The sequence below is a fragment of the Chiloscyllium plagiosum genome, chromosome 33 (genome assembly GCF_004010195.1).
Source record: "Chiloscyllium plagiosum isolate BGI_BamShark_2017 chromosome 33, ASM401019v2, whole genome shotgun sequence".
NCBI classification, from domain to species: domain Eukaryota; kingdom Metazoa; phylum Chordata; class Chondrichthyes; order Orectolobiformes; family Hemiscylliidae; genus Chiloscyllium; species Chiloscyllium plagiosum.
This window is the reverse complement of record NC_057742.1, coordinates 22247739-22271152: the sequence shown is the minus strand read 5'-3', so window position 1 is coordinate 22271152 and position 23414 is coordinate 22247739. Positions and strand designations below refer to the sequence as shown.

At 40.3% G+C, this 23414-nt stretch overlaps 1 protein-coding gene and 1 long non-coding RNA gene across 2 annotated transcripts in view; one reads left to right on the top strand and one right to left on the bottom strand.

The window, feature by feature from the left end:
* The window catches only part of LOC122539940, a 31869-nt gene that overhangs the window by 7545 nt on the left and 910 nt on the right, over positions 1 to 23414 (bottom strand). The window contains exon 2 of the long non-coding RNA XR_006309215.1: positions 22249 to 22341. This is a non-coding gene — a long non-coding RNA (uncharacterized LOC122539940). The remainder of the gene's footprint in view (positions 1 to 22248; positions 22342 to 23414) is intronic.
* Positions 14504 to 21169, top strand: dlx4a (distal-less homeobox 4a). The gene is made up of 3 exons (XM_043675138.1): positions 14504 to 15055; positions 15788 to 15981; positions 19222 to 21169. The coding sequence occupies exons 1-3, from the start codon at positions 14755 to 14757 to the stop codon at positions 19471 to 19473; spliced, it is 747 nt and encodes a 248-aa protein (XP_043531073.1). The 5' UTR covers positions 14504 to 14754; the 3' UTR covers positions 19474 to 21169.

Here is a 23414-nt window from a genome sequence, read left to right as displayed (position 1 = left end):
GAGCTACAGATGCAATCATCCCAACATCCACAAACAAAGCTGCATTAGAACATTATTTCAGTGAGCCACCACATATTGCAGCACAAACGAACTACGAAGAGCAGAGGAAAATCACTTATACAGTGTATTCAAAAAGAACGGGTACCCAATGAATACAGTCCACCGATTTCTCAGCAACAAACCCAAACAAGCAAACAAAACACATCCAGAAACCTTAGCCATTCTCCCCTACATCAAAGATATCTCAGAAATGACTGCCAGACTACTCAGAATCCTTGGCATCATGGTAGCCCACAAACCCATCAACACACTAAAACAGCAGCTAATAAACTTGAATGACCCTAAGCAGACAACAAGCAAAATTAATGTCATTTACAAAATACCTTGCAAGAACTGTAACAAACACTACATTAGACAAACAAGTGGAAAACTAGCCACCAGGATACTGTACATGAACATGAACTAGCCACAAAAAGACATGACCCACTCTCACTCGTATCCTTACATACGGATGAGGAAGGACAACGCTTCAACTGACACAACTTATCCATCCTTAGACAAGCCAAACATAGACATGCACAAGAATTCCTAGAAACATGGCATTCCAAATAGAATTCTATCAACAAACACATTGACTTGGATCCCATTTTCCACCCCCTGAGAAAAAGAACAGGAAATGACATCACCATAAGAAATAACATCAGCACAGGAAATGACATCACCAACCCAAGGAAACCCAAACACATAAATAAAAAGTGGGCTACACCACCAGTGCTTCATCTGGAGGCTCACTGAAGATGTTACCTAGTATGGTGATGAAATGTCTGAAAACAAACCTTCCAGCTCAGGGAGCGAACCCACATCCAGAGGAAAATTAATTGGTTATCATTAGGCTTAAGATACTTTTTTTTTACTGCAGAACAGAAAAAGCTCCTTCCCTTCCAAAAATCTGATGGCTTCAGCCTTGTACATTCATATTCACAAGCTGTCTGTGTAGCTAGGAACTCATCACATCAGTGATGGCCGATACAAGGTCTTTTTCATTGACAACTGGACACCTATTCGCAGGTGACCCAGCTATTTGTTTCCATCCAAATCTTCACAAATACACAGCCCCTGGTGCCAGTTGATCTGTAGCTTGGATTTGCCTACTGTTTGAACCAGCAGCTATGAAAACATCACTAACAGTGAGGGTCAATTTAAAAATGCGCTGCAATCCTTCAAAGATCTTTGACTTTAAAACTGCTCATTTTCCCATTCTAATCAAAAATTCCATAAAAATGGTCTTTATAATTAGGAGAAAATTCAGCACCTCCTGTCTGTGTGGCTCTCCTCAAGAGCATATGAATTTGTCTCACTTTCCCACCTTTTTCCTGTAGCCCTGCAATTGTTTTCTACTAAGGTTATTAATTAATTCTTTTTGGTGGCCTTGATAAATTTGCCGTAGCTACACTCCAAAAAGTACATTCCAGGTTCTAATCACGCGCTGCTTAAAACATGTTTTCCTCATGTTACTGTGTCTTTTGCCAATCCTCACCATATCTACAAGGTAGAAGCCGGGATTGCTATGGAATATCCCCCACTTGTCTGGATGAGTGCATCTCCAATAACATTCAGGAAGCCCAAAACTATATAGAACAAAGCAGTTCATTTGGTTGGCATCCTGTTCAACACATTTTATTATTCACTCCGTCATCACTAACACTCAGTGTAGCAGTCTGCAACATCAACAAGATACATTACACCAATTCACCAAGATTTCTCAAATTCCATAACTGATGAACCCTACAACCAAAGGGTCAAGGGCATCAGGTACATGCAAACACCACCTTTGCAACTTGCCCTCCAAGCCACGCACCAACCTGACTTGAAACTATGTTGCTAAACAGTCTTTATCATTGAATAGAAATCCTGGAAACCCTTCCTAACAACATTGTCATTGTGCTCGCCTGCCCTTCCTCTGGACTGCAATGGTTCAGGAAGGCAGCTTACCACTTTCTACAGACCAATTAGGGATGATCAAAAATTGTTGGCCTAGCCAGTGACAAGGATTGATGAATTGTAAAAATGTTTTAAATTGATGTCCTCTGTTTCTAGATCTGCATCAAAGGGAACTTTTCTCCCTATCTATATAGAATAGACTCCTTTGATTTGAAATATGTCACTTAAATTCCCTCAAATTTTTTCTCCAGGGAGAACAGTTCCACCTTCTCCAATCCATCTACCAGAATGAAATTCTCTGGTGTTATTCTCATAAATTTTCTCTGCCATATTTCTAATACCTTCACATCCTTTCCAAAGTACAGTGTCCAGTGCAAAGTCCTGTGTTTAAAAATTTCTTTTTTTTACTGAATTTCAAGCTAAATACAGATATTTACTAAATCACAATGATCAAACTGCTATCATTCAAATCCCTTGACTGTCCATGGTCTCTGAAACCTCTGCTGACTTCATGACTTCTATGGGCCAATGTTTTTTTTTAATGCTGTGGACCTCAATGACTCTATGAGAATGCTTGTTTGATTGAATACAACTTCTGTTCTTGGTGTCAGAAGAACGGTTAAAGACAAATGCTGACCCAAAGAAGATTTTTGTTTGGCAATTCTGTATATCTGAAATGAATTAGGGAGATCTATTTTAAAACTTGCAGAAAGTGGGTAGTGAATAAACTCAAGGTTAGGATGGTTCCAGATTCTCAAAGCAATTCGAAGTAAAAACAAAACCATTTGAGAAGATTCTCAGTTCACCAGTAAAAAATTTTGATACTCAGCTTGACACTACACTGAAGCTAGACTTCATTTAATGTCCAGTCTAAAGGAGGTTTCACATCACTGCACACCCCATCAGATCATGACCTGCCTCTGCAATTAAGTTGCAATCTTTTGTGACCCTTTGCAAGATCATCTGAGCAACTGAGCAGTAACTGTATCATTGAAAGTGATGTTCATTATGATTTTTGATTATCAAAAATTTTCTTTGTTTTTAATTGGCTAACAGGTCCAACATATCATTTTAATAAAAACTACTATTCATATGAACCAATGTAGCTCTGTCTGTTTCTCCTAGTAATAAATTGTAAGTTCTCCTATGAGCTTGCAGTGATTAGGCCAAAGGCATGAAGCTACTACAGGGGGTATCATCACAAAACACTGCACAAAAAGAGGTCTCAAAAGCAAGCAAAACAGTTTTCAAACTTCATAATATATTAACAGAATACTAAAATGATGTTACATCTAAGTTGAGTGATCAAAGTTCTCAAGTTTCACATTTGTGGTTTATATTGCTTGAATAGGGGCAGCACTGTGGCTCAGTTGTTAGCACTGCTGCCTCACAGTGCTAGGGACCTGTGTTCGCTTCCCAGCTTGGGTGACAGTCTGTGTGGAGTTTGTACATTCTCCCATGTCTGTGTGGGTTTCCTCTGTGTGCTCCAGTTTCCTTCCACAATCCAAAGATGTGCAGATCAGATGAATTGACTATGCTAAATTGCCCATAGTGTTAGATGCATTAGTCAAAGGTAAGTATAGGGTTGGGGAATGGATCTGGGTGGGTTACTCTTCAGAGGGGCAGTGTGGACTTATTGGGCTGAAGAGCGTGTTTCTATTATGTGGGGAATCTAATCAATTACTAAGTCATTTCACCTTTTTGTAATTGTCATCATTCTCTTTGTAGCAAAGTATTCAAAGTTTTAATCTTACTCAGTCATTACATGCCCAGCTGAGTTTATAATCCACGTGAATCAACTCAAATACTAATTTGATCCCTTACTGCAGGAGAAAAACAAGACATTGTACAAATTTATAAATTAACATCTTTTTACACAACTAAAATAATCTGTAGCAATCTTCAGAGAACATGAGCAAATCTGACTTTATTAATAATACACCTGGTTATTAATTGCGTTTCATGTAAAATACGTGCAACTGGTGTGAAAATAAAACTTGCTTGGAAAAAATTAAATAAGCTAAAAAAAAGCCAAAGTATTTACTCAAAGTCAAAATAGCAGGAATCTTCTGTGTGAATATTTTTGTTCAAAAGCTTTTATTCCCTGAGGAATAATTAAGGGAACAGATTAAAATAAATCATGGTGCGCTATATAGTACAGATGGATTAATAAAAGAATGCCTTTTCAAGTTCAAAGAATCAGCACATTGGGTTCAGTTAGCAGTTAATGATTAAAATATCATCAATTTCATATCTTGGAACTGAGATTTTCCTGGATTTAAAAAGGTTTAATCACAAAGTGGATTATTTTCCTGCCTTATGGATTTTATGTGGCTACTGACTTTCTACAACAGGCAGTCTGCAGCATAGCTTTTGTTTAGAAATGTAAAAGATCGGTTAATGGTTGACAAAAGGAATCTTGTGTATTTCCATTTGGCTTGGAAGGGATGTGAATTGTATGTTATAAGAACTGATGGACTCAAAGGAGGAGCAGTGTGGGGCTATGTGGGGGTAATTCTCACTAAATGGCGGCATCCTGCAACTATAGATATTTTCCTAGTCACCCTGTTCAGAGATGTTAATACGCACCTTTGAAGCAGGATCGGACTTGAGCACGACCTGCTAGTTCAACAATGGGACGCAAGCATTGAAAGAGGGACACTACTATCTCACTACAAGAGTACCATCCTCCAACTATATAATTGCCTGAATAGCTGACTGTTGAACATTACTGCTCGAGAACATTTGCATGTGATGTTAGAATAGAAACTGCTCAGAGGAACCAAATATATGAAATGGGCCATTTTTTTTTATTTTTGGGATCTTCCAGGAGAGTCTTCATAGATTAGTGGAACCTGTGTTATTCATTGTATGTAATTGTAACATCTATCATGCCCCACTGATTTTCTGTTATGCGCAGTTCTGTGGGCAAGTTTGCATTATTCGATAATCTCCCTAAATGTAGAAGACTCTCTTCCCAAATGCAGAATAATATAGTTGGTAATAATCTATCAAGAATTGGTCACAAATCTAAGGTCAGTCAAATCTCTGTCCAATCACTGAGAGCAGAAAATGAACGAACAAAAACCCAATTGCTGGTTCTGATTTACCACTGACCAGCTACTAATTTCGGGATCGTAGCGCCGCATGTTTTCTCTCCTAAGAGTAATAAATGACATGCGAAATAAATACGGGACAGGGTGGTCAGTTATGTAAAAACAAGATGCCAACAAGTAAAGAACATGAAACCAGGCAGGTGGAGTAAACTCACCAGGCAATTATTCGGAGGCGGGAATCTGAAGTTGAAATATTGTGTTTAGTTGTGTGTAGGTTACAAAATGAAAATGGACCGATGTGTTCCATTATTTTGGGAGGTGCAAGTGCTACACTTGATCCTACAAAAATAAGCAGCCCGGCCGAGGAGGGATACTCATCAATCATCCAACGTTAACACAGTGAATGTACATTTCGTGCTGGTTTTGCTTGTTTGTCTGTGGCAGGGACCTTGACTTAAATAGGCTCCCCCTTATTATATCGACTGAACTGCGGACCAGAACAGACGTGTGCGAAAATATTTCTTTCCGAATTGGCACAATTAATCTGCTCCCCCTTTCTTTCCAGAGTCACCGAGAGGTGCAAAAACATTGAAAGGAGGGCCCAACTTGACCTCTAATTGCGCGTTCGAGTCTAGATAGCTTTTTTGTGCTTTATTATACTGATCAAAGTTTTTTTATTATTTTGGCCGATTCTGTTATGCACAAGATTTTGGTGAACTTGATTGCTTTCCTATATTCATGTTCCCATTTGCACTGTACGTAATTCATCAAAGAACCACATTTTTTAAATGTTTATTGATCACATTACGTGCCCATTTCCAAAAATAAATCACCAGTTACACTGGTTATAATCCGTCTGCAGCGGGATCGACATAGACATAGTTAGGCCATCGAACTGACGGAGCATTTTACAATAAATAATTGAACCAGCGAAGACTTATCTGTGATCACCAACTGTAACTAACCCATTTAAGCCATTTTTACCTCATGTTGAGATTACAGATGATGGAAGTGGCACCAATCCCGTACACTAACGACCAGTCAGCGATTGTCACAAGTGTACGTGAGATTTAATTATGCTTTTTTGAAAAAAAGAAAGGTTTCTAAAATCATTGAAGACCAACAAAGACGGAAAATGATTGGGACCTTAAACAATGAGAGAGAGGCTGAACGCCATTCAGTAGTAAGAAAGCACAACCTATACAGTGTTCTGATCTGCCCCTTATATTAATGGCACTTCCACTTACTTAATGATACACCCCATCCAATTTATGAACAGAATTATATTGGAGGAGAGGATGAGTGTATGAAAGGTATCAAGAGCAATATGTTGAAAAGTTAACATTTAATTGCAGAGCACGCAAGAGCTGACTCCAGCATTAATTAGGATCGACTACTTGTTGGTCATGGCATATGAATTAATTCACATTGGTCACAGCAGTGAGTGTACCCGGGCCTTTCTCCCGCGAATTCGGTTTGAATCGCCGATCTTCTCGGCCACTTATGCAGCTGTCAAGGCGACTGGGTCATTTCACCTCCTCAAGCGATAAATGGCGGGAGCGGAGTGGTTCTGAAACCAGGGATTGGAGTGGGGGTGGAAATGGTGGTGAATGAACAACCGCAGGATTACTGCCCTTCCTGTCCTCACTTAGCTTGCTGCAAATTCTTTCCAAACCTGCAAGCTTAAACACATCTCGTGGTTATGTGATAGTTGGCCACTCTCCAGTACCACAAGTGGAATAGACAGAGCACTGACTTTCCAAAGTCAGCAGCGGAACGCAAACATGTTCATTTTTATTTGCGAAGAGGCGCGAGAGCGCGCTCATTTAGCAGAGGACGCTCTGTTGTGTTTAGATCCTTTTGCACGAATTGGAACGCGAATTTGATTATATGTTTGCTTATGGGCTGTTATTTGTAAACTGCAGATCAAAAGTGCTGATTAGGAGGTGAACAATACATTAATGTTAATAATACGTTAAGGTTAACAAAACCATTGTGAGCGCTCCGTTATTTGAAGTAGAAAATTAAACATTAAATAATAATATGATTTGCTGAACAGCAATGTTTGTGGTCTTTTGGTGTACGGCTCGTGTTTGGTGTAATTAAAAACACAAATTAAGGTTTTAAAATTTGGTGTGACGAAATTACCAACAGAAAACTCAAGTGATGAGACAGTAACGCAATCTGATGTTAAACAGCTTAGTTGTGACTCTGTACATAGGTTCTGTGCGGAGATGTAACAAAGCGATTATCTGTGCATCCATCTCGGCGCATTTTTTTAATGAATTGCGAACCAGCGCAGGCCAAACCTGTCTCACAAGATGGGGAGCGTTATGCCAATTGAATTTTGAAGAGCTTCGTAAATGTTTTAATCATTGGAAGTGCAGCTGCTCTCTGTTTACTGCTGAGAAAGAGCTCAAACCGATCCAGTCGCGATTATAGTCATTTTTGTGCCCATCAGAAAATGTTAATTGTAGCTGAGAAACACTGGCGAAATTCGAAGCATCAGAGATGGAGAATTGGGAGGGAATTAATTTGAAAAGTGCACCCGGATCCACATGTCTCCCAATCCCACTTCTCCACCACCCACTCCCCCTCCCCCCCCCCCTCCCCACTTCCCAATCCGCCAATTCCCCTCCTCCCTGCACTCCCCCCAAAAACCAGCGACTTGCAAGTTCACCAATCGGTGGTTGTGTGGAATCGTCAGACCGGGACAGTTTCTATTCTGCTGGTGTTAAAACTCCGCTGAACTAAGTGATGCCAATTGAAAACTGACAGCAATTCACCGTCCCAAATCACCAATAAGAACTCTAATTAAATTTGTTGTTTCGTTTACAAGCGAAGACTAGGCTAATGATTCGAATAATTGGATTCTATTTGTCAAATTCCAATTTGTGTTTTCCGCTATACTCGAGAGAAAAGTCCCCAATGGTTTCGGATGTGATTCTGTGATGAACAAACATTGCCACCCAAACCAGTTTAAGCCTTTGGCTTCTACTTTGTCTTTTAGCTGGCCAGTCAAGTGACTGGGCCGGTCACCTGCACAAGTCAGTCTCCCATTCCTCCTTCAACTGTAGAAAATCGACATTTTAGATAAATCTGTGTGCGCAGCATTCGTTCATTTTAAACAGTCTGCCCACCGTGTCTTAGAAGCCCAGTGTCCAGTTATTAGATTTGGCAATGCATACGTCCAGAGCTTTTAAAAAACGCCGTGGGAACTCATTCTAACGGATGTTTGCGGTTTTAGGTTTACAAAAATTAAAGTCTGCATTTTACAATGAGCAGTTGGTGAGTTTTGTCCATGTGTGCAATTGACCCACGTTATCATTCCCATTTGATAGATTTAAATGGTAAGCTCATTTAGTTGTAAAGTATTATCGATAAAGTGCAAGCAACTAAAAGCGACAATCTTTAACCAAGATTTAGTTTTGAGACAACTTAATTATTTGCGGCAAACGCGTAACTTTGTCGAGGTAGATGGGCATCCGTAAAGTCCTGTTTTCGTGTTAGTTCGTGTTGTGTTCTTTGTAGGCAACACAGCTCAAACGTACACTGCCTAAGGAGTGCACTGCTACAAAGCCAAACACGGAAGAAACGTTTACAGTTAGAAGAAAGCGGCTGCTCTGCATTTTCCCCCTGTGTCATTATAGTTAAACTCAGTAATTTTCCTTAAGCCAAGGTTGCCCACTTTAACTTGACTCTGGCAATAGAAACCATATTTATCTTGATTAAAGAGCAGTATCTGGTTTTGTGAATTTTGAGAACCCGCTCTTGTCCAATAACAATGTCCAGTTTTCTTCAGTGGATCTGAATGGGGCATTTATTATTTATGCCCATCTCACACCATGCTTGTTGGTCTTGTTTTTAAAACGTATTAATTCGTTTCGAAGTCGTGCAGTGGGGGTGTTGAGACGCCTGGATGTCTGCTCTGACGTTCCCATGTCTAGTTATTAAAGCTTCTCTCCTTCTATTACTGCACATTGAAGCCTCAACCTCCAATGCATGGCTCCAGGGCTCGCCTTTGTTCTTGCTTTATCCATAATTATAGCTCTTAAAAGAGGGTACCTTTCCTTTTCTCGGTGCTTCACCGTGTTATGACAACCACTTTGAATTGTCACCAAATGATTTACGTTTTGCCCTGCACGATTTGCGTTTAAAACTTATGCTTTGCAAGCCTAAGTATTTATTCTTTTTTTTAAAAGGCAAATACACAAGTAAATACAAGTGGAATGTGTTTTAACTTCTAGTAAGAAAACATTGCCTTTATCTTTTGCTTTCATGCTGTAATGTGAATTTGCATTTGTTTTGGAAAAGCATGTATGTGGGGAATTCTTGAATGTTATTCCATGTATTTGTTCTGGTCTCATTCCTTGCTGAAAGCATCTGTGTTATCCGACTTGATTACATGTTCTTCACTATAACGCAGATGTGTGTTAAAGTTAGATTGAAATGCCAACTTGATAACTTGGTTAAAAGCAGTCGGCGTAGATCAGCAAGTGTGACTTAATCGTCCCCACAACGCTGCTTTCAAACCAAGTTTGCGAGCGATTGTACATGTATCTCCAAGTTAGGGTGTGCTACTGACTTGCCATTAGCGAGTCTTATTCGTGAGAGGCACTTGCAGCAATTGTTACCAAGTCCAGCGATATTAACTTTTCCTATTGGTTTGCCTTTTCAAAAAAAACTCTCACCCTGACTTCTGCCAGAACAGCTCTTAAAGTAAAAGCTGACCTTTCTGGAATATACTTATTTTATTATCACTGAGTTTACAGGCCCCGTGAACACTTTCCGCCATTCAATTCTCGTTTCAAACTTTGTTGCGTTCTTCAAGTTACAGTATTCAGGGACTGGACTTCTTTTTAAGGGGACCTGGAATTCTGTTTTATTTATATCTTAATAAGCTCGTAGTTAGTCGCCAAAATTATGCCTTTCTTCTGCTAGATGTAGATATTGTCCAACAACTAAACAAAGAAAATGTCTGTTTTTATATATAAACACCCCCAATGTATGTTTAATTTGGATAGAATCAATTGTTTCCATAATATTCGTTTGCTTTTACCTGAACACGGGTTTTGTATTTAAAACGACAAGAAAGCCAAAAATAAAGTGGAACCATTCTACATGGTTCAAAATTAAGCCTAATAATTGCAGCTAGTTTAATTTTGTATCAGAAATGGATTTTAGAATCAATTCAACATTAGACTCCCAACATCATTCTATTCCATCACACGTGCACAACGAGCAGGAGAGTTGTTGCTTATGTCGCTTTTTGAAGGGCACGCGTAAGGAAATGGCTTAATTATCATATTTATTTCTGCATTTGGTGCTTTAGACTGTGCAGAGGGGTATTCAGTCTAATAATCTTAGGCAAAAGCTGCAATGCCGTAGCTCGAGTGTTGGCTGAAACAAATAAATTCTCAATGCAAAGAACATAACTGTTCGGTAGGAATTACTTCCTATTTGAAAAGGTCCCTCCATGATGATCAAGAACTCCGTCCAGACTGTAGTTGTGAGGTGGGTTAGAGCAGTAGAGTTTTGCTATCTGTTTTTTTTTAGCTCTTTAAGTGAACAGATTTTGTTTTGCCAAAACTGGACAGAGTTCAACAATTTGTTTTTCTTTAAATTCCAATAATGAACTTTTCGCAAAGCTCCTAAAATGGCTGATGGATACACACCTTTACTTCCACAGTCTTAGGACGACGTGTTTACACAACACTATTCATTATTTGGAAACTTGTTCCTTATCGTCAGGACACGAGTAGATCACAGACAGCATCTGGGTACAACGGAGGTATAGGAATTTTCACAACTTGTGTAAACCAAACAGGTTTTAGGGAATGTTGCAACGTGTGAAATACACCGAACTTCTTTGAAGGCAGAATAACATAACATGGGTTTGTGCACGATGGAATGGCAAAAGGTGAGGAGTACCATTTCTCAAGTTGTATGCATGAAAATTACAAACGTAAGGGTTGGGTTAAGACCTTCCAGATAACTGCCTGTGCCTGTTTTGCTAAGTGAACTCTATTCCCCTATCAGAATAACTGTCGCCGATTTTTCCATCAGTTTAAAATTTGCTGGCGGTTGTTCAGTCTAAATTACTAATTCTTCCAATCCATTGAAATGCAACACAACAGTGCTTACTTGAACCCCGGATTCAACATACACAAAGGCAAAATACTGGGGATGCTGGAAATCTGAAATAAAATCAGGGGAAAATGATGAAAAGGCTGGGTAGGTTTGCTGTGGCATCTCTGGTGAACCGTACCAAAGACAAGTTGTAAACTTTAAACATGAACCCGGTTTCCCTCTCCACGGAGTGCGACCAGACCTGCTGAGTATTGCAACATTAATTGGAAATACACCCCTCCACATCCTCCCCCCCCCCCCCCCCGGATTAAACATGTGCAACCGCAGATCACACACCTCCAGATGGGAACTCAAACAGGAATATCAGAGGCTCCGCAATGCACTTGTTAAGTGCTAACATTTAACTAAGACTCCTGAACCTTTGCGTAGACTGGTTTAGAAGGTGACGCGTGGTACATACAAAGTAGCAAAGTGTCTAACTCCAAATGCATTTATGAACGGGCTCTAAACGAACAAGTCCAAGCCTTGCCCCAAAGAACATCGATGTACTGTTTAGGCAAGATAACAGTTTCTTCTCAACACACAGTCTTTGCTGCATTTTAATTCACAGAGCAACACCATTGCAAATTCCCCGCATCCTATTGTACTTAAGCTAAAAATGTCGCTGGTCTTCACGCTAGTGATATTATAACAAAATGCAGAAAATCCTGGAGAAATTCAGCAGGTACATTTCGAGTCTAGTATGACTCTTGCTCAGAACACCGAAATGATGGTATATTTATAATTCGTGTTTCCCAATCAATTAGCTTCCAATTTGGAATAATATTCCAGTCTTCGCAATTCGCCTCGAACTGATGAGTTAAAAGCCTTATATTTAATTTTTTTAAAATAAAAGCAAGCAAAATCGCGAAAATTACCCCCAATTTCCGCAGACTGGTTGCACCTGTTATATAATTAACTATTTAATAGCCCGCTTCTCTCTTTTGTGAGTGAGAATCTTTTCTCTGCCTGGCTTTGAATGCCCGTTCTTGGTGCATTTGGAAAGCTGCAAATCATCTGCTCAGCGGGAGAAAGCAAACGGAGCGAACGGGCCGGGAGTTTTACAATGAGGGCTTATTCATGCTGCACAGATCGGCAGTAATTACGGGCCGTTAGAAGGCAAAAAAAAAGTTAAATACTGACTACACCCCGCAGAGTTCTTTTATTTAAAAAAAAGCCATTTAAAAACAGTACTGGAACAAAGTATACATATAAAGGCAACACGCTTCAAGACAAGATGGTCGAGGAGTGGGTGGGGAGGTGGGGGAGGCGACAGGGAAAGGTTTCGGTTCATAGACCCCTTGTCAACATTCACCTCCACAGACCGCTACATGCTTGAGATTTTGGCAAAACCAGCCGATATTTGAACAGGGGAAAACGAGGATTTTAATCGTAACGGGAAGCCCTCTGTGGGTGCATTGCCTGCATCTGCCCTTAAGACTTAAAAAAATCTCAAATTATTAGGAAAGAATAACTTAGAATCTTGAAGTTTAGCTTCAAGCTTTATCATGGTTACCTCCACCCCAATCTCCAACGTTTAATGCTGAGTTGGGAAAGAGATATGACAGTTATTTAAATGGGCCACGTGTCGGTAGATACTAGATTTTCAAGAGGATGGGGGTTCTCCGATTGTATTTACCAAACAGTTTGGGAATCAGTAATTCGATGTCGCATTGTTTTCTTTTCAGACTTTTTTTTGTAAAAAAAGCCGACAAATAAATGGAATTCAGCAGCGGACTTTTTTTGGATCTCTTAAAGATCGGTTGAACGTTTCTTTTTGTACAGTTCCCAGACCGTCGGAAGATCGGATTTCTTTCTCGCGTGTTCCGTTCCAAGGAGCAAACAAATAAAAGCTCAGGCCCTCCACATGCTTTCCAGCATCTTTGAAACCTCCGGTAGGTGAGGCGGAAGCTCAGGTAGCGCTTTCACGCATTTCTCAGCCGTCCGCCGAAACTGTCACATCCCTTCTCATCATCTCCCACAGACACGTCTGTCTAAAAAAAAGTTTTATTTGTTTTTTTCCCCAATAACTCTTTGACAATTCGTTCACCCTCTGTGCAAAAGTCGTTGAAAATTGTCTCTCTCTACACACACACACATATATACATATACAAACCTACCCCAACCCGTCGTCACCTTGACAGCTAGTTATAATCAAATTGATCCAAAAAATACATCCGAGCAGTGATCCGCAAATCACCCGTTAATTTAATGATACGCCAGAAGCGAACTGAACGTAGCGGTGACAGAGAGGAGAGAGGACAAGAACAATGTACAGAAATTAGTAAACGATCTTCACTTGTTAAAACGAAGTTCCGGGAACTTGTCCCACCTACATTCACCAAGATTGAATCAAATGATCATTGCGAGCTTTGACTCTGACGGGACAAATACCTGGTGTGGCCGAGACACGAGGCTGCAAGGACGGCAGTGACAGCGCCAGACAATTCGCCGCTTTGCGACAGGACTAAAGATATTTATAGTTGAAGTGGGTATCACATGAGAATGTCATTTACATCGGTGCATTGATTAACAGATAGCGGAAGAGACCAGGTATAATTAAGGGACAATATGTAAGGTATTTGTCCTAAATTGCACTTTAAAAATGCAACTTCTTTGCTCCTTTTCCTCCTACCCTGAAGTTTTTTTTATAAGTGATGGAACAGATAGACTAGAGGCCGAAGGAACCCACAGCTACAAATAAATGCCATTGCCATCACGGCGGTACACTTTGTTTCGAGATCATTTTCATCCATTTTTTAAAAAGAAAGCATCCTGCCTCTCTAGTTAGGTTGCAGTTATGTTGTATTTGAAACATAAACTTTCAGAACGTGGCGGCATCTACACGGTTTTCCTATCTACTGTTGTATTCCCACCTCCAGTCTCTGCTTCCCAACCACCCACACCTCCCCCCCCCAAAAAAAACATTCCTTGTTTTACTGCGCCCTGCTCACTTTGTTTCAAACTCAACCTCGAGTCGCGGTTCCTGAGCTACGCATCTGTTGGCGGCTGGGGAGTTTGTTTGTTTATCAGGTTCTGTCACCACCCACACCCACCAACACCACCCCTCTATGTTCACCTCCCTCCCCCACCCACCACCCCAAACTCAGCTCCCCACCCAAAGGATACATAGTGGCTGCCGCGCACAGGACAATTTCCTCGCATGTTTGTGTGTGTGTGTGTGTGTGAGAGAGAGAGACTGTCGGTTATCTGGGACGGACGGGGCTGCTAGTTGCTGAAGCTGGAGCGCTCTCATTAACCGAGTCCTAATTAAAGTTAATTAGGATCGCCGCCGGCGAGGTGATGTAATACGCCCGTCGTCCAATCACACGGCAGGAGACAGCCAATTGGATACGTTGGCATATCAGATCCATATGCATGAAGCAGCCATGCAAATCCAGAAGTTTTCCTGAATTTCACGGGGAATTCTCTCAACTTAAACCCCTGTTTTTTTTTCGACTCAGCCGTCAAGCGGGAAATTCGCCTCTGCTCGGGAAAATCGAGGGGGAAGACGCCTGGATTTGGTTTTGGCGAGCGGCCCCTGGGTCAGTTTCATGTGGCGCGTCAATTCCTTGTCAATTTCCTGCACGCTGGTAATTCCTAGTCAGTCCCGTGCACTTCCTCGTTAATGATGACTATGACCGCGATGGCTGACGGTCTGCTAGCACCAGACTCATCCAAGTCGGCCTTTCTGGAGTTTGGTCATCCCGCTCAGCAGTCATCCCCTGGCATGTCCCATGGACACTACCCGGTGCACGGCCTGCACTCCAGCGGACACTCCCAACACGATGGCTCCTATTCCGGCGCCTCTTCCTACGGCAGATCGCTGGGTTACCCGTACCCGAGCTCAGTTAGCAACCACGCACCCAATCCGTACATGCCCTACCAGAACAGCAGCACTTTGGGCCACACCAGGTTAGAGGACTCAGGTAAGGACGCGGGCTCCGGCCACCGACTTCAAACTTACTGAGTAAAGAAAGCAGTGTGTCCGATCGCTTTCCCCTGTGGTTTCTGTCGCCACGCTGCAACTCAAAGCCTTTTTGGAGAGAGTGCGCTGCCGAGATTTGAGAGGCCTCGCTGATGAAATTATTTATTATGTTCATTAAACGAAAAGTAATTGCGGTCTTTAAATAGACAATCGCAAGTGGACAGAACTAATGCTGGGAAATCAGAAGCTGTGTACAACTCTCCTGTTCCCTGTCCAAATAGTCACATTCACGGACCAGCGCTACAGCTAAAATGATCTATTGTTTGCCGAGAGATCCACTTTGACCAGGCTTTTTGTAGAAGTGTATTATCACATTGAGCGGTCGGGGCAAATATTCCCGACTTGGAAGACAACGCACGCAAATGCTGCTTTTGTGTGTGCGGTAGAGTCAGCTCCGAATGAGGGAGAAAGCCACAGACATCAGAACTGAGTTTCTGCAGCGCATCCAGCACCTAACTTCGGTTCAAAGCATTACTTTCTTTCTCTCTCTCTCGCTCTCTCTCCGGTTATCACTCGCATTGTTAAACTTCCGTCTTTAATGGGATCATCCATTCACGGCATGTAAATTTGATATACTTTTTTTTGAGAGGCGGGTGGTTGTTGTTGTGGAGAGCAGATCGTGTTGTAGAACTGATATTCCCTAAAATTACATTCTTTCCACTTTCACTCCAAGAGCACGAGAAATCGACTGTAATCGAAAACGGGGAAATACGATTGAACGGCAAAGGGAAAAAAATCAGAAAGCCAAGGACCATTTACTCGAGTCTGCAACTACAAGCCCTGAATCACCGCTTCCAACAGACACAGTATTTGGCACTACCAGAGAGAGCAGAATTAGCAGCTTCTCTGGGACTCACACAGACACAGGTAGGGTACTAGGCAGAACCAAGTCTCCCCTCTGTAGGGGTAAAAAGTCCATTTTCTTTTTTATTTGTTGATTTATTTTAAAGCACTGTCTTGTTTGTTATTGGGGAAAATCAAACAGGCCATCCGTGTACAAACATAACCCCGTCTGTCAAACACAGATCAAATGTAAAGAAACATTTTCACCCCTCTCTGTTGGTAAAGGGGATGGAATTCGTCCAATTAGAATTATGAGTGATGAACTAAATGTTAAAAAAGAAACAGCAATAAACAAGGCTCGCTGGGAATCCTTGGACGGTTCACCCGAGATCCGAACACATTTAAAGCTATAAGGGCGCTGGAATGTGTGCAGAAATTCCCACCTCAGATTCACTAAATGACAATGTGTGTGGTAGAGATGCAAGAAGATGTAGCGTGGACTGAAACATGTCCCCCCCCCCCCCCCCCCCAACTTTCAACAAAACGGCACGGGATCTAATTACAGCACTGTATGTGCACGATGCCGTTTTAGAGAAATTCTGTTTTTTGTCTAATTTCTAGAGGGTGTGGCGTTGGAAAATCCTGTGTTATGTAAAAAGCCTCTGTCGCTTCAACGGCACAGATTTTATTTTGTGTGGGGACGGATGTTGCAAAATAAAACGCTCATCGTTTACGCGCCAACTTTATCGCGAAAGGTTTTTCTTTCATAAAACGGGATGCATGTTAACAACTATTCTCCAGGAACTTGAAACATTTGTTTTGTGATTGGTAGTTCAGGGCGGAATAGTGCTTCTCCAGCGGCTACATCACTGCTGCGCCTTCCTTTTTACTATCACTTCCCCAGGTTTTAAAAATGCTACATTCACCTATCCAAAATGGCCGTCTGCGATGAAAAGATAACCATTTCCAATTCTCCGAATTTATTCCAGTGCATTAGATAAATCCACACTGCAGGGATTCACAAAAGACGCGTTGCTTCCTCCACACAACTAAAATCATCACTTGTTTAAAGACCCTCAATAAACCAGCCCATTGTGTCATGCTGCCTTCAGGCTTGTAAAAATACAACAGGCTATCCATACATAATTGAAGTATCAACGATAATTTCCACAGTGATCAGCTTCACATAGACCAACCCCCTCCCAATTTTCTTCTGGTGCTATTAATTGGATTTTTTTTTAAAAAAAGCAAACTGTATATATGTAAAAGGAAATTTCTAAACAAACTGAAAGAGTCCTCTGCTTCACGTTATTCATCCTACTGCAGCAAAACTAATTTATTTCCGCATTCGGCAGTTTCAGTATTTCAGATGTTTTCAGTTTGTTCCTGTAAATCGCACAGTCAAAGTGTACTTTGCTTGACGACCCTCTCCAGTTTGGACAGGCCACAAACAATTATCCAGAACTATTATTGGAAAGACAGTTCAAACATGTATGGAACAAAATCTCGCAAACACCACATTGTTAAAATATACATGTCTCAGTGAGGGGGGAAGCAGTTTACCTCGGAAAATGTAGATTTTGCGGAGAATTAACCTGCACTGCTACAGTCCCTTCTTGCCAAACGAATGTTATTTGATTCAATTGTCTAAGTGTTTGTTTCAATTATTGCTGCATTATTTCTTTAAAATGTCATAAGGATTTGGCGACAGCCTTTTGTTTTAGCTCTTAAATTGCTACAACAAATTTAGCGGACTTTCAAAACCCTTTATTTAGAACAATTGAAGGAATGATAGTTTGCACACACGTAAGAAAACTGACGCCCTCCAAATTCTGAGCAATTGTTCTGGGTGCTTGTTCTCTGCTCGATTTTTGTTGTTGTTGTTGTCCTGTGGACAATTTACCCAAATAGCAGTAGAGCAGTTAAAGCAGGCAGGTAACGTGTTAGCGAGCGACACTTCGATATTTGGATTGTGTCTGAACTAGAAATGCTCGCTATATAATCGCCAGGTAGTTCTACACTGGAACATCTTAGAAACAACGTCTTTATCCGGTTTACGTAAAATGAAAGTTCAAATAATCTATACTTTTTAAAATGCAGATTAGCTACAGATCCCACGGCCTACATGAAGGCACCGATTTTTTGGGCTAAAACAATTAATAATTGGACGCTTGATAGATTAGTATAAAATAATTTGTAACCAAAGTTGTAATTTTTGTGGATTTGTAACGCTGATTAAATGTTCAGAGATATTGCATTAATCTGTTGACTTTTTTGTGTCACTTTCTTCTCCCTGAAGTGTTGGAGCAAGGGGAAAACAGACAGTAGTCTCCTTTAGCTTTTTTTTTACACTTTAATCTTGCCTGAGGAACTAGGGTCTGCATCAAGTCGTTTTGCATTGGCAAAAGACTTGAAAACCTCGTAATAAGCAAGGACATGGGATTTTCAATGCAAATTAAATTGCCATGAGCCAAATTCCTAAAATGCCACAGGTGCTCTGTCTCTAAAAAGATACCTTTAACTTCAAGTTAAACCGTGACATCTTTACTAAGGAAGCAACACTTTTTTTAGATGAAAAATTATTATCTATAATCAAATTCTACGAAAAAAAATGTGAATGCTCGTCTTTATTATGGTCTGTAGGGCAATTGAAATTACCAGACGTTATGACTTATTACCGTCAATCTCTAGCTTTTTGATCCTACTTTTACTTGAGCTACGTTATATAAATTCCTAAATGGTTTTTAAAGAAACTGCTCTTTAGTGGACAGTGGCATCTCATCTTGATTTGCGTTTAAAACCGCCTGGGCAGTCTGTTAGCGTGTGTTTTATTTGTACATTCCCATTGAAACCTTTCACATCGACGTCATCTGAATCTTTAATATGCATATACCGTACTCAATTGCGCTCAATTGCTTTTGGAGCTTCTAAATGTGAGTAGATAATTATTTACTCACGGCCTTTTTTTAAGAGCAGCCTGTATGTTCGGGCAACAATGGTTTGACAAGATCATTGGGAACGGCTGCAGTAGCTTATAGTCTTGTGTATATAACACATTAATCATTTATAAGTATTAACAAACGTGAAACTAGTTTGTTTTTACAAAAAAAACCTTAACATATTAAAAGCTAAATGGGAGTCCTTTTGGGGGTGTTTTGGCTAGATGACTTGTGAATGGACAAACACGTAGACAATATATTTTTATTGATTTTAAATAAAACATTGGACTGGCTTGCATTCGGCAAAAGCCCAAAAGCGCAGGGTTAGCACATTAGCTTCGCAGTACGGTAAAATGTGATGCGTTTGTTTTTCATTTTATTTCAGGTGAAAATCTGGTTTCAGAATAAGCGCTCCAAATACAAGAAATTGATGAAACACAGTTCCAATGTGCAAGAAGGCGACCACCTGCCCACCTCCGCTGCTTTGTCTCCATGTTCGCCCAATATCCCACCAGTCTGGGACGTTCCCATGCCAAATAAGGGCTCCACTATGCCACCGAACAGCTACATTAACAGTTTTGGGTCATGGTACCCGCCGCCCCACCAGGACACCATGCCAAGACCCCAGATGATGTGATTGACCCAGAGTAGCATCATTCCCACAAACTTCTTAAAAACACTCAAAACAGTGTCACATGATTTGAAGTAGTCTTATGGACGAGAAAAGACGACTGAATCGACATAACAATGACTATATGCTTTCAGTCGTATCTAAACAGGTTTGTTCCAGAAATACAATGAGTATATAGAGTCAAACTCCTCTAATGAGTGCAATACACAGCTGTAGAATGTTTGTAATTCTATTGGAGTAGTTTGATGCATCTATAATCTACGTTGTGAATTACAAAAAAAATCTGATTTTATACCTGTTCTATTAAACTCAATTTTAGTGTTTTGACAAAACAAAACTTTTTTTTTACTCCAGGATGCAAATCCTTCTTAGTTGGGCAAATGCATGGGCTGTATTTCAAAGCGTTTACGGATAAACTAATCCAATCCCTTCTTTGGGCTTGTACCATATCAGCTTTCTTTTTTGTGTATTTTTATTTAATTACCGTAATTCAAGCTTGAAGCATGAATGTGTCATTTGCCATATATGGCTTCAGTCAGATCGAGCTGCGAACACCTGGTTAATTGAAGAATATGCGGCGGGAATATTCAGGGTTGGGAGATCTGTTTAATGTGAAGTGAATTTGGTAAATGCACATTTACAATCACAAAACCGGAATGGTTCAGCAAGTTTGGAAATTCGCGATGGATTTCAACAGTGCAGGCTTTGATTGTTGATCAGAAATTCCCTTGAATTTCTGGAAAAAAATCAATACCTCAAACAATAACCGTTTTCAAGATCCTGGAGGAAATATTCTATCTTTCCAATGTTTCCTGTATTGTTTAAGACAGTAAACGTTTGATATGCACTGTATATAATTGAACTGGGCCACTCTAAGCTCCTATTTCCATTGAGATCTCCAATTTGTGGAACTGCTTTGGGCAGTAGTTCAGCCATGTTCAAATCTTTCAAGGGTTAACTAACTGGAGGCGGAAAACTCTGGGCTGACTCGTTCCCACCGTTTGCAAAAGGGTTTTCAACAGGGTGCATGCACTCTGTGCCCATCCCTCTAGTCTCTCAACAGCAAACAATGCTGTTCACAATGAACGTGTTTTTTTTTAAATTTGAAATACAGCCTATGTTGTGACATTAAAAAGCAAGCAATATGAAGGTAAACGATTTCTTGGAGAGCAGACAGCGAGGGAACATTACGTGTGTATATATTGTTTAATTAGTTGTAAATAGTGCATATGTATTATGTCTCATTATTCTAAGTGAAACCCGTGTTAACGCGATCAATCGAACCAATTTGGATAAATATGGCTACCCAATTTAATAGTACGTTTCTCAGGATTATAGAAACCGAAGCGTGTTAGCATTTTTTTAAAAAAAAGCAATGCCGACTTAACTGTGGATTTAACTGTAATTATGTGTAAAGGAAAGACACAAGGTTTGCATGTAATTGATCAAACTATTCCATTCATTGCACATCCCGTCACAGTTTCTCGCTTCAATTTCCTTTGGGGTCAAACATAAAGAGGAACCTCGATACAATTTAAAATATATAAATATATAAAATGTATGCGGCCATGTTAAAAAGTGGAGGAAACGTGACTTTTTTTTTGCATGACCACATTTTGGATTCGCCAAGAACTGGTGCATTTCTGGAAATGTTGTTACTTGTCTTCATGATTAAAAAAAAAACCTGGACTTTTAAAATTAACCTGTGGTTTTCAGTGTGGTCACCAAGGATCGTGCCTCTGTATTTCTCACAACTGACAGAAGAATTCCTTGATAATGTGGAAAATTTGGTTTGAACAAAAAAAAAATCGCAATTTGTCTGTGATTCTTGATTTTGAAACCTTAATGTGTTAATAACTGAGACATCTTTTCCCCTTTAAACTAATTATACATCCTGGGATGAGATAGTTGTAATGGGGGAGATTTATTTTCTATTATAGAAGGGCACGTCCTATTAAAAAGGTCCTAACAGAGAGAGAAAAATAAAGTTAGTTCTTGTCGTATGAGGAATAATTGTAGATAATAACATGTCTTTCCAATGTGCAGTATATGTGTTGTCTGTTAAATGATTCCGGCGGCTGTACATCATCTTGTACTCCCTGTGGCCAGTCGATGTTATCACCAACGATCAGTATACATTCTCAACGCCCCAACATGTACCGTCAGTTGCACTTTTGACATTAATATTTTATCTTGATTTTCATTGCCATTCATCCTGATCAATCCTTCAATATATGCACCTAGATGACAGTTATTTAGTTTTCCGCTGTTTTAACCCCCTCCTTCCTTAAAGTAATAAAATGGTGCCAACGTCGAATCAGCAATGCGTGTGCCTTTCAATGTCTGCAGTACGTCAGCGGAGGCCGATCCAAAATCTGTGCTAATTCTGTTCTCAGTAACAATGTTCACTGCAGGGGAATAGCACCTTTTGTACCAGGGCCGTGTTTTAGCCTCTCTCCCCGATATGTTACTAAACATCCACTATCATACCTTTTGGATGTATTTCTAAACGGAGTGACGAGGTAGAGTCTGCTACAGTATATCCCTGATTAGCCAAGTAAATGATAAATCCGTCCTATCAAATGAGATCGATTAAGATATAATATGTGCTGATTGCCAGTCAGGGCTAGCGGCCTTTAAGCCCTCAGGCTTGGAAGAATGTGTTCGACGTTTTCCTGGGGGAAAGAAAATGCTGGAAGCGAATAAATCTATATTCCTCGTTCGGCGGTCTGACAGATACACCTGTATCTAACATTCCCAATTAAGAAACTCATTACTTACCACGTGTCTCTGATCTCCACTTGTCAGGTCTCACAAACTACAACACGTATTGAAATCCATGGTTTGCTCTCCCAATTTTTTGTCAAAGTCAGTCTACAAGACAAGATAGTGGTGTTTACAGATTTTAATGCATAATAGCTCGCATGTCAAGCCTCCCCCCGTAACATCTGCACTGGAAGCCGTGTGCAAAGCCCACTTCTCTGCTATTTTAAGATTTTTTTTATGCTTGTGTGAAAAGGGCTGTAATTAGAGCAATTTTGACTGTAGCTCCCTGAATAAAGCGCTTTCCATCAAGATAATTACCAGCAATTTTCAGTCGCCTAAATGCACTGCTTAATATGTAACAATTCCGAGTGGGGGGAAAAAAACGCGAATCAGGCAGATGCACCGGTTGCAGTTGGGCAGCCCAGATTTGAGTTATTATTACCTAAATTACTTGCAGGTGTATATTGTAATCAGCAAAATACTGATAAAGGAATATATACACAAAAGAAGTAGGATTGGATCGATAGTCAAAAAAAAAACAAACGAGGAAATCTGCATCACAAATGGCGCGACAACATCCGTTATAGAATTAGCGAACCGAAGAGACAATAGTTCACTTCTGTATTGCTGGTTCGTACCAATGTGGACCAGCCCCAGCCGTTGTAGATTATTTAATAGTAAACTGCTAAATAGTCCAGTGAAATTTTATTATCTCTTAACTTTCACTACCTTGTAGGAAAAATTGTAACTCCCCCACAACCCCCTCCCCCTTCCATTAAACAGAATATAGAACATTACAGCGCAATACAGGCCCTTCGGCCCTTGATGTTGTGCCGACCAGTGGAAGCAATCTGAAGCCGTTCTGGCATGTTAGTTCATATCCTGTGAAATTGCAAGTGGTGGTATTAAAGTAAAATAAAATCAGAGAACAAAGATACAAGGATAAAATGAATTCAGTATCATTGGGTCTAAACTGATGGCTGAGATACAGAATAATCAAGTCACAAGCCAAGTGAAAGATAAGATCATGGGGTTCTGGTTTTTTTCTCTCCTATGTTGAAGTGCACCCTCTTTTGTTATTTCAGATACAATATCACCTAAAACGCATCCTTTTACTTTATTGACATATTCGGTCTTAACATATTTTAAATCTTATCCGTGATCCCTCTTAAACATTAGCA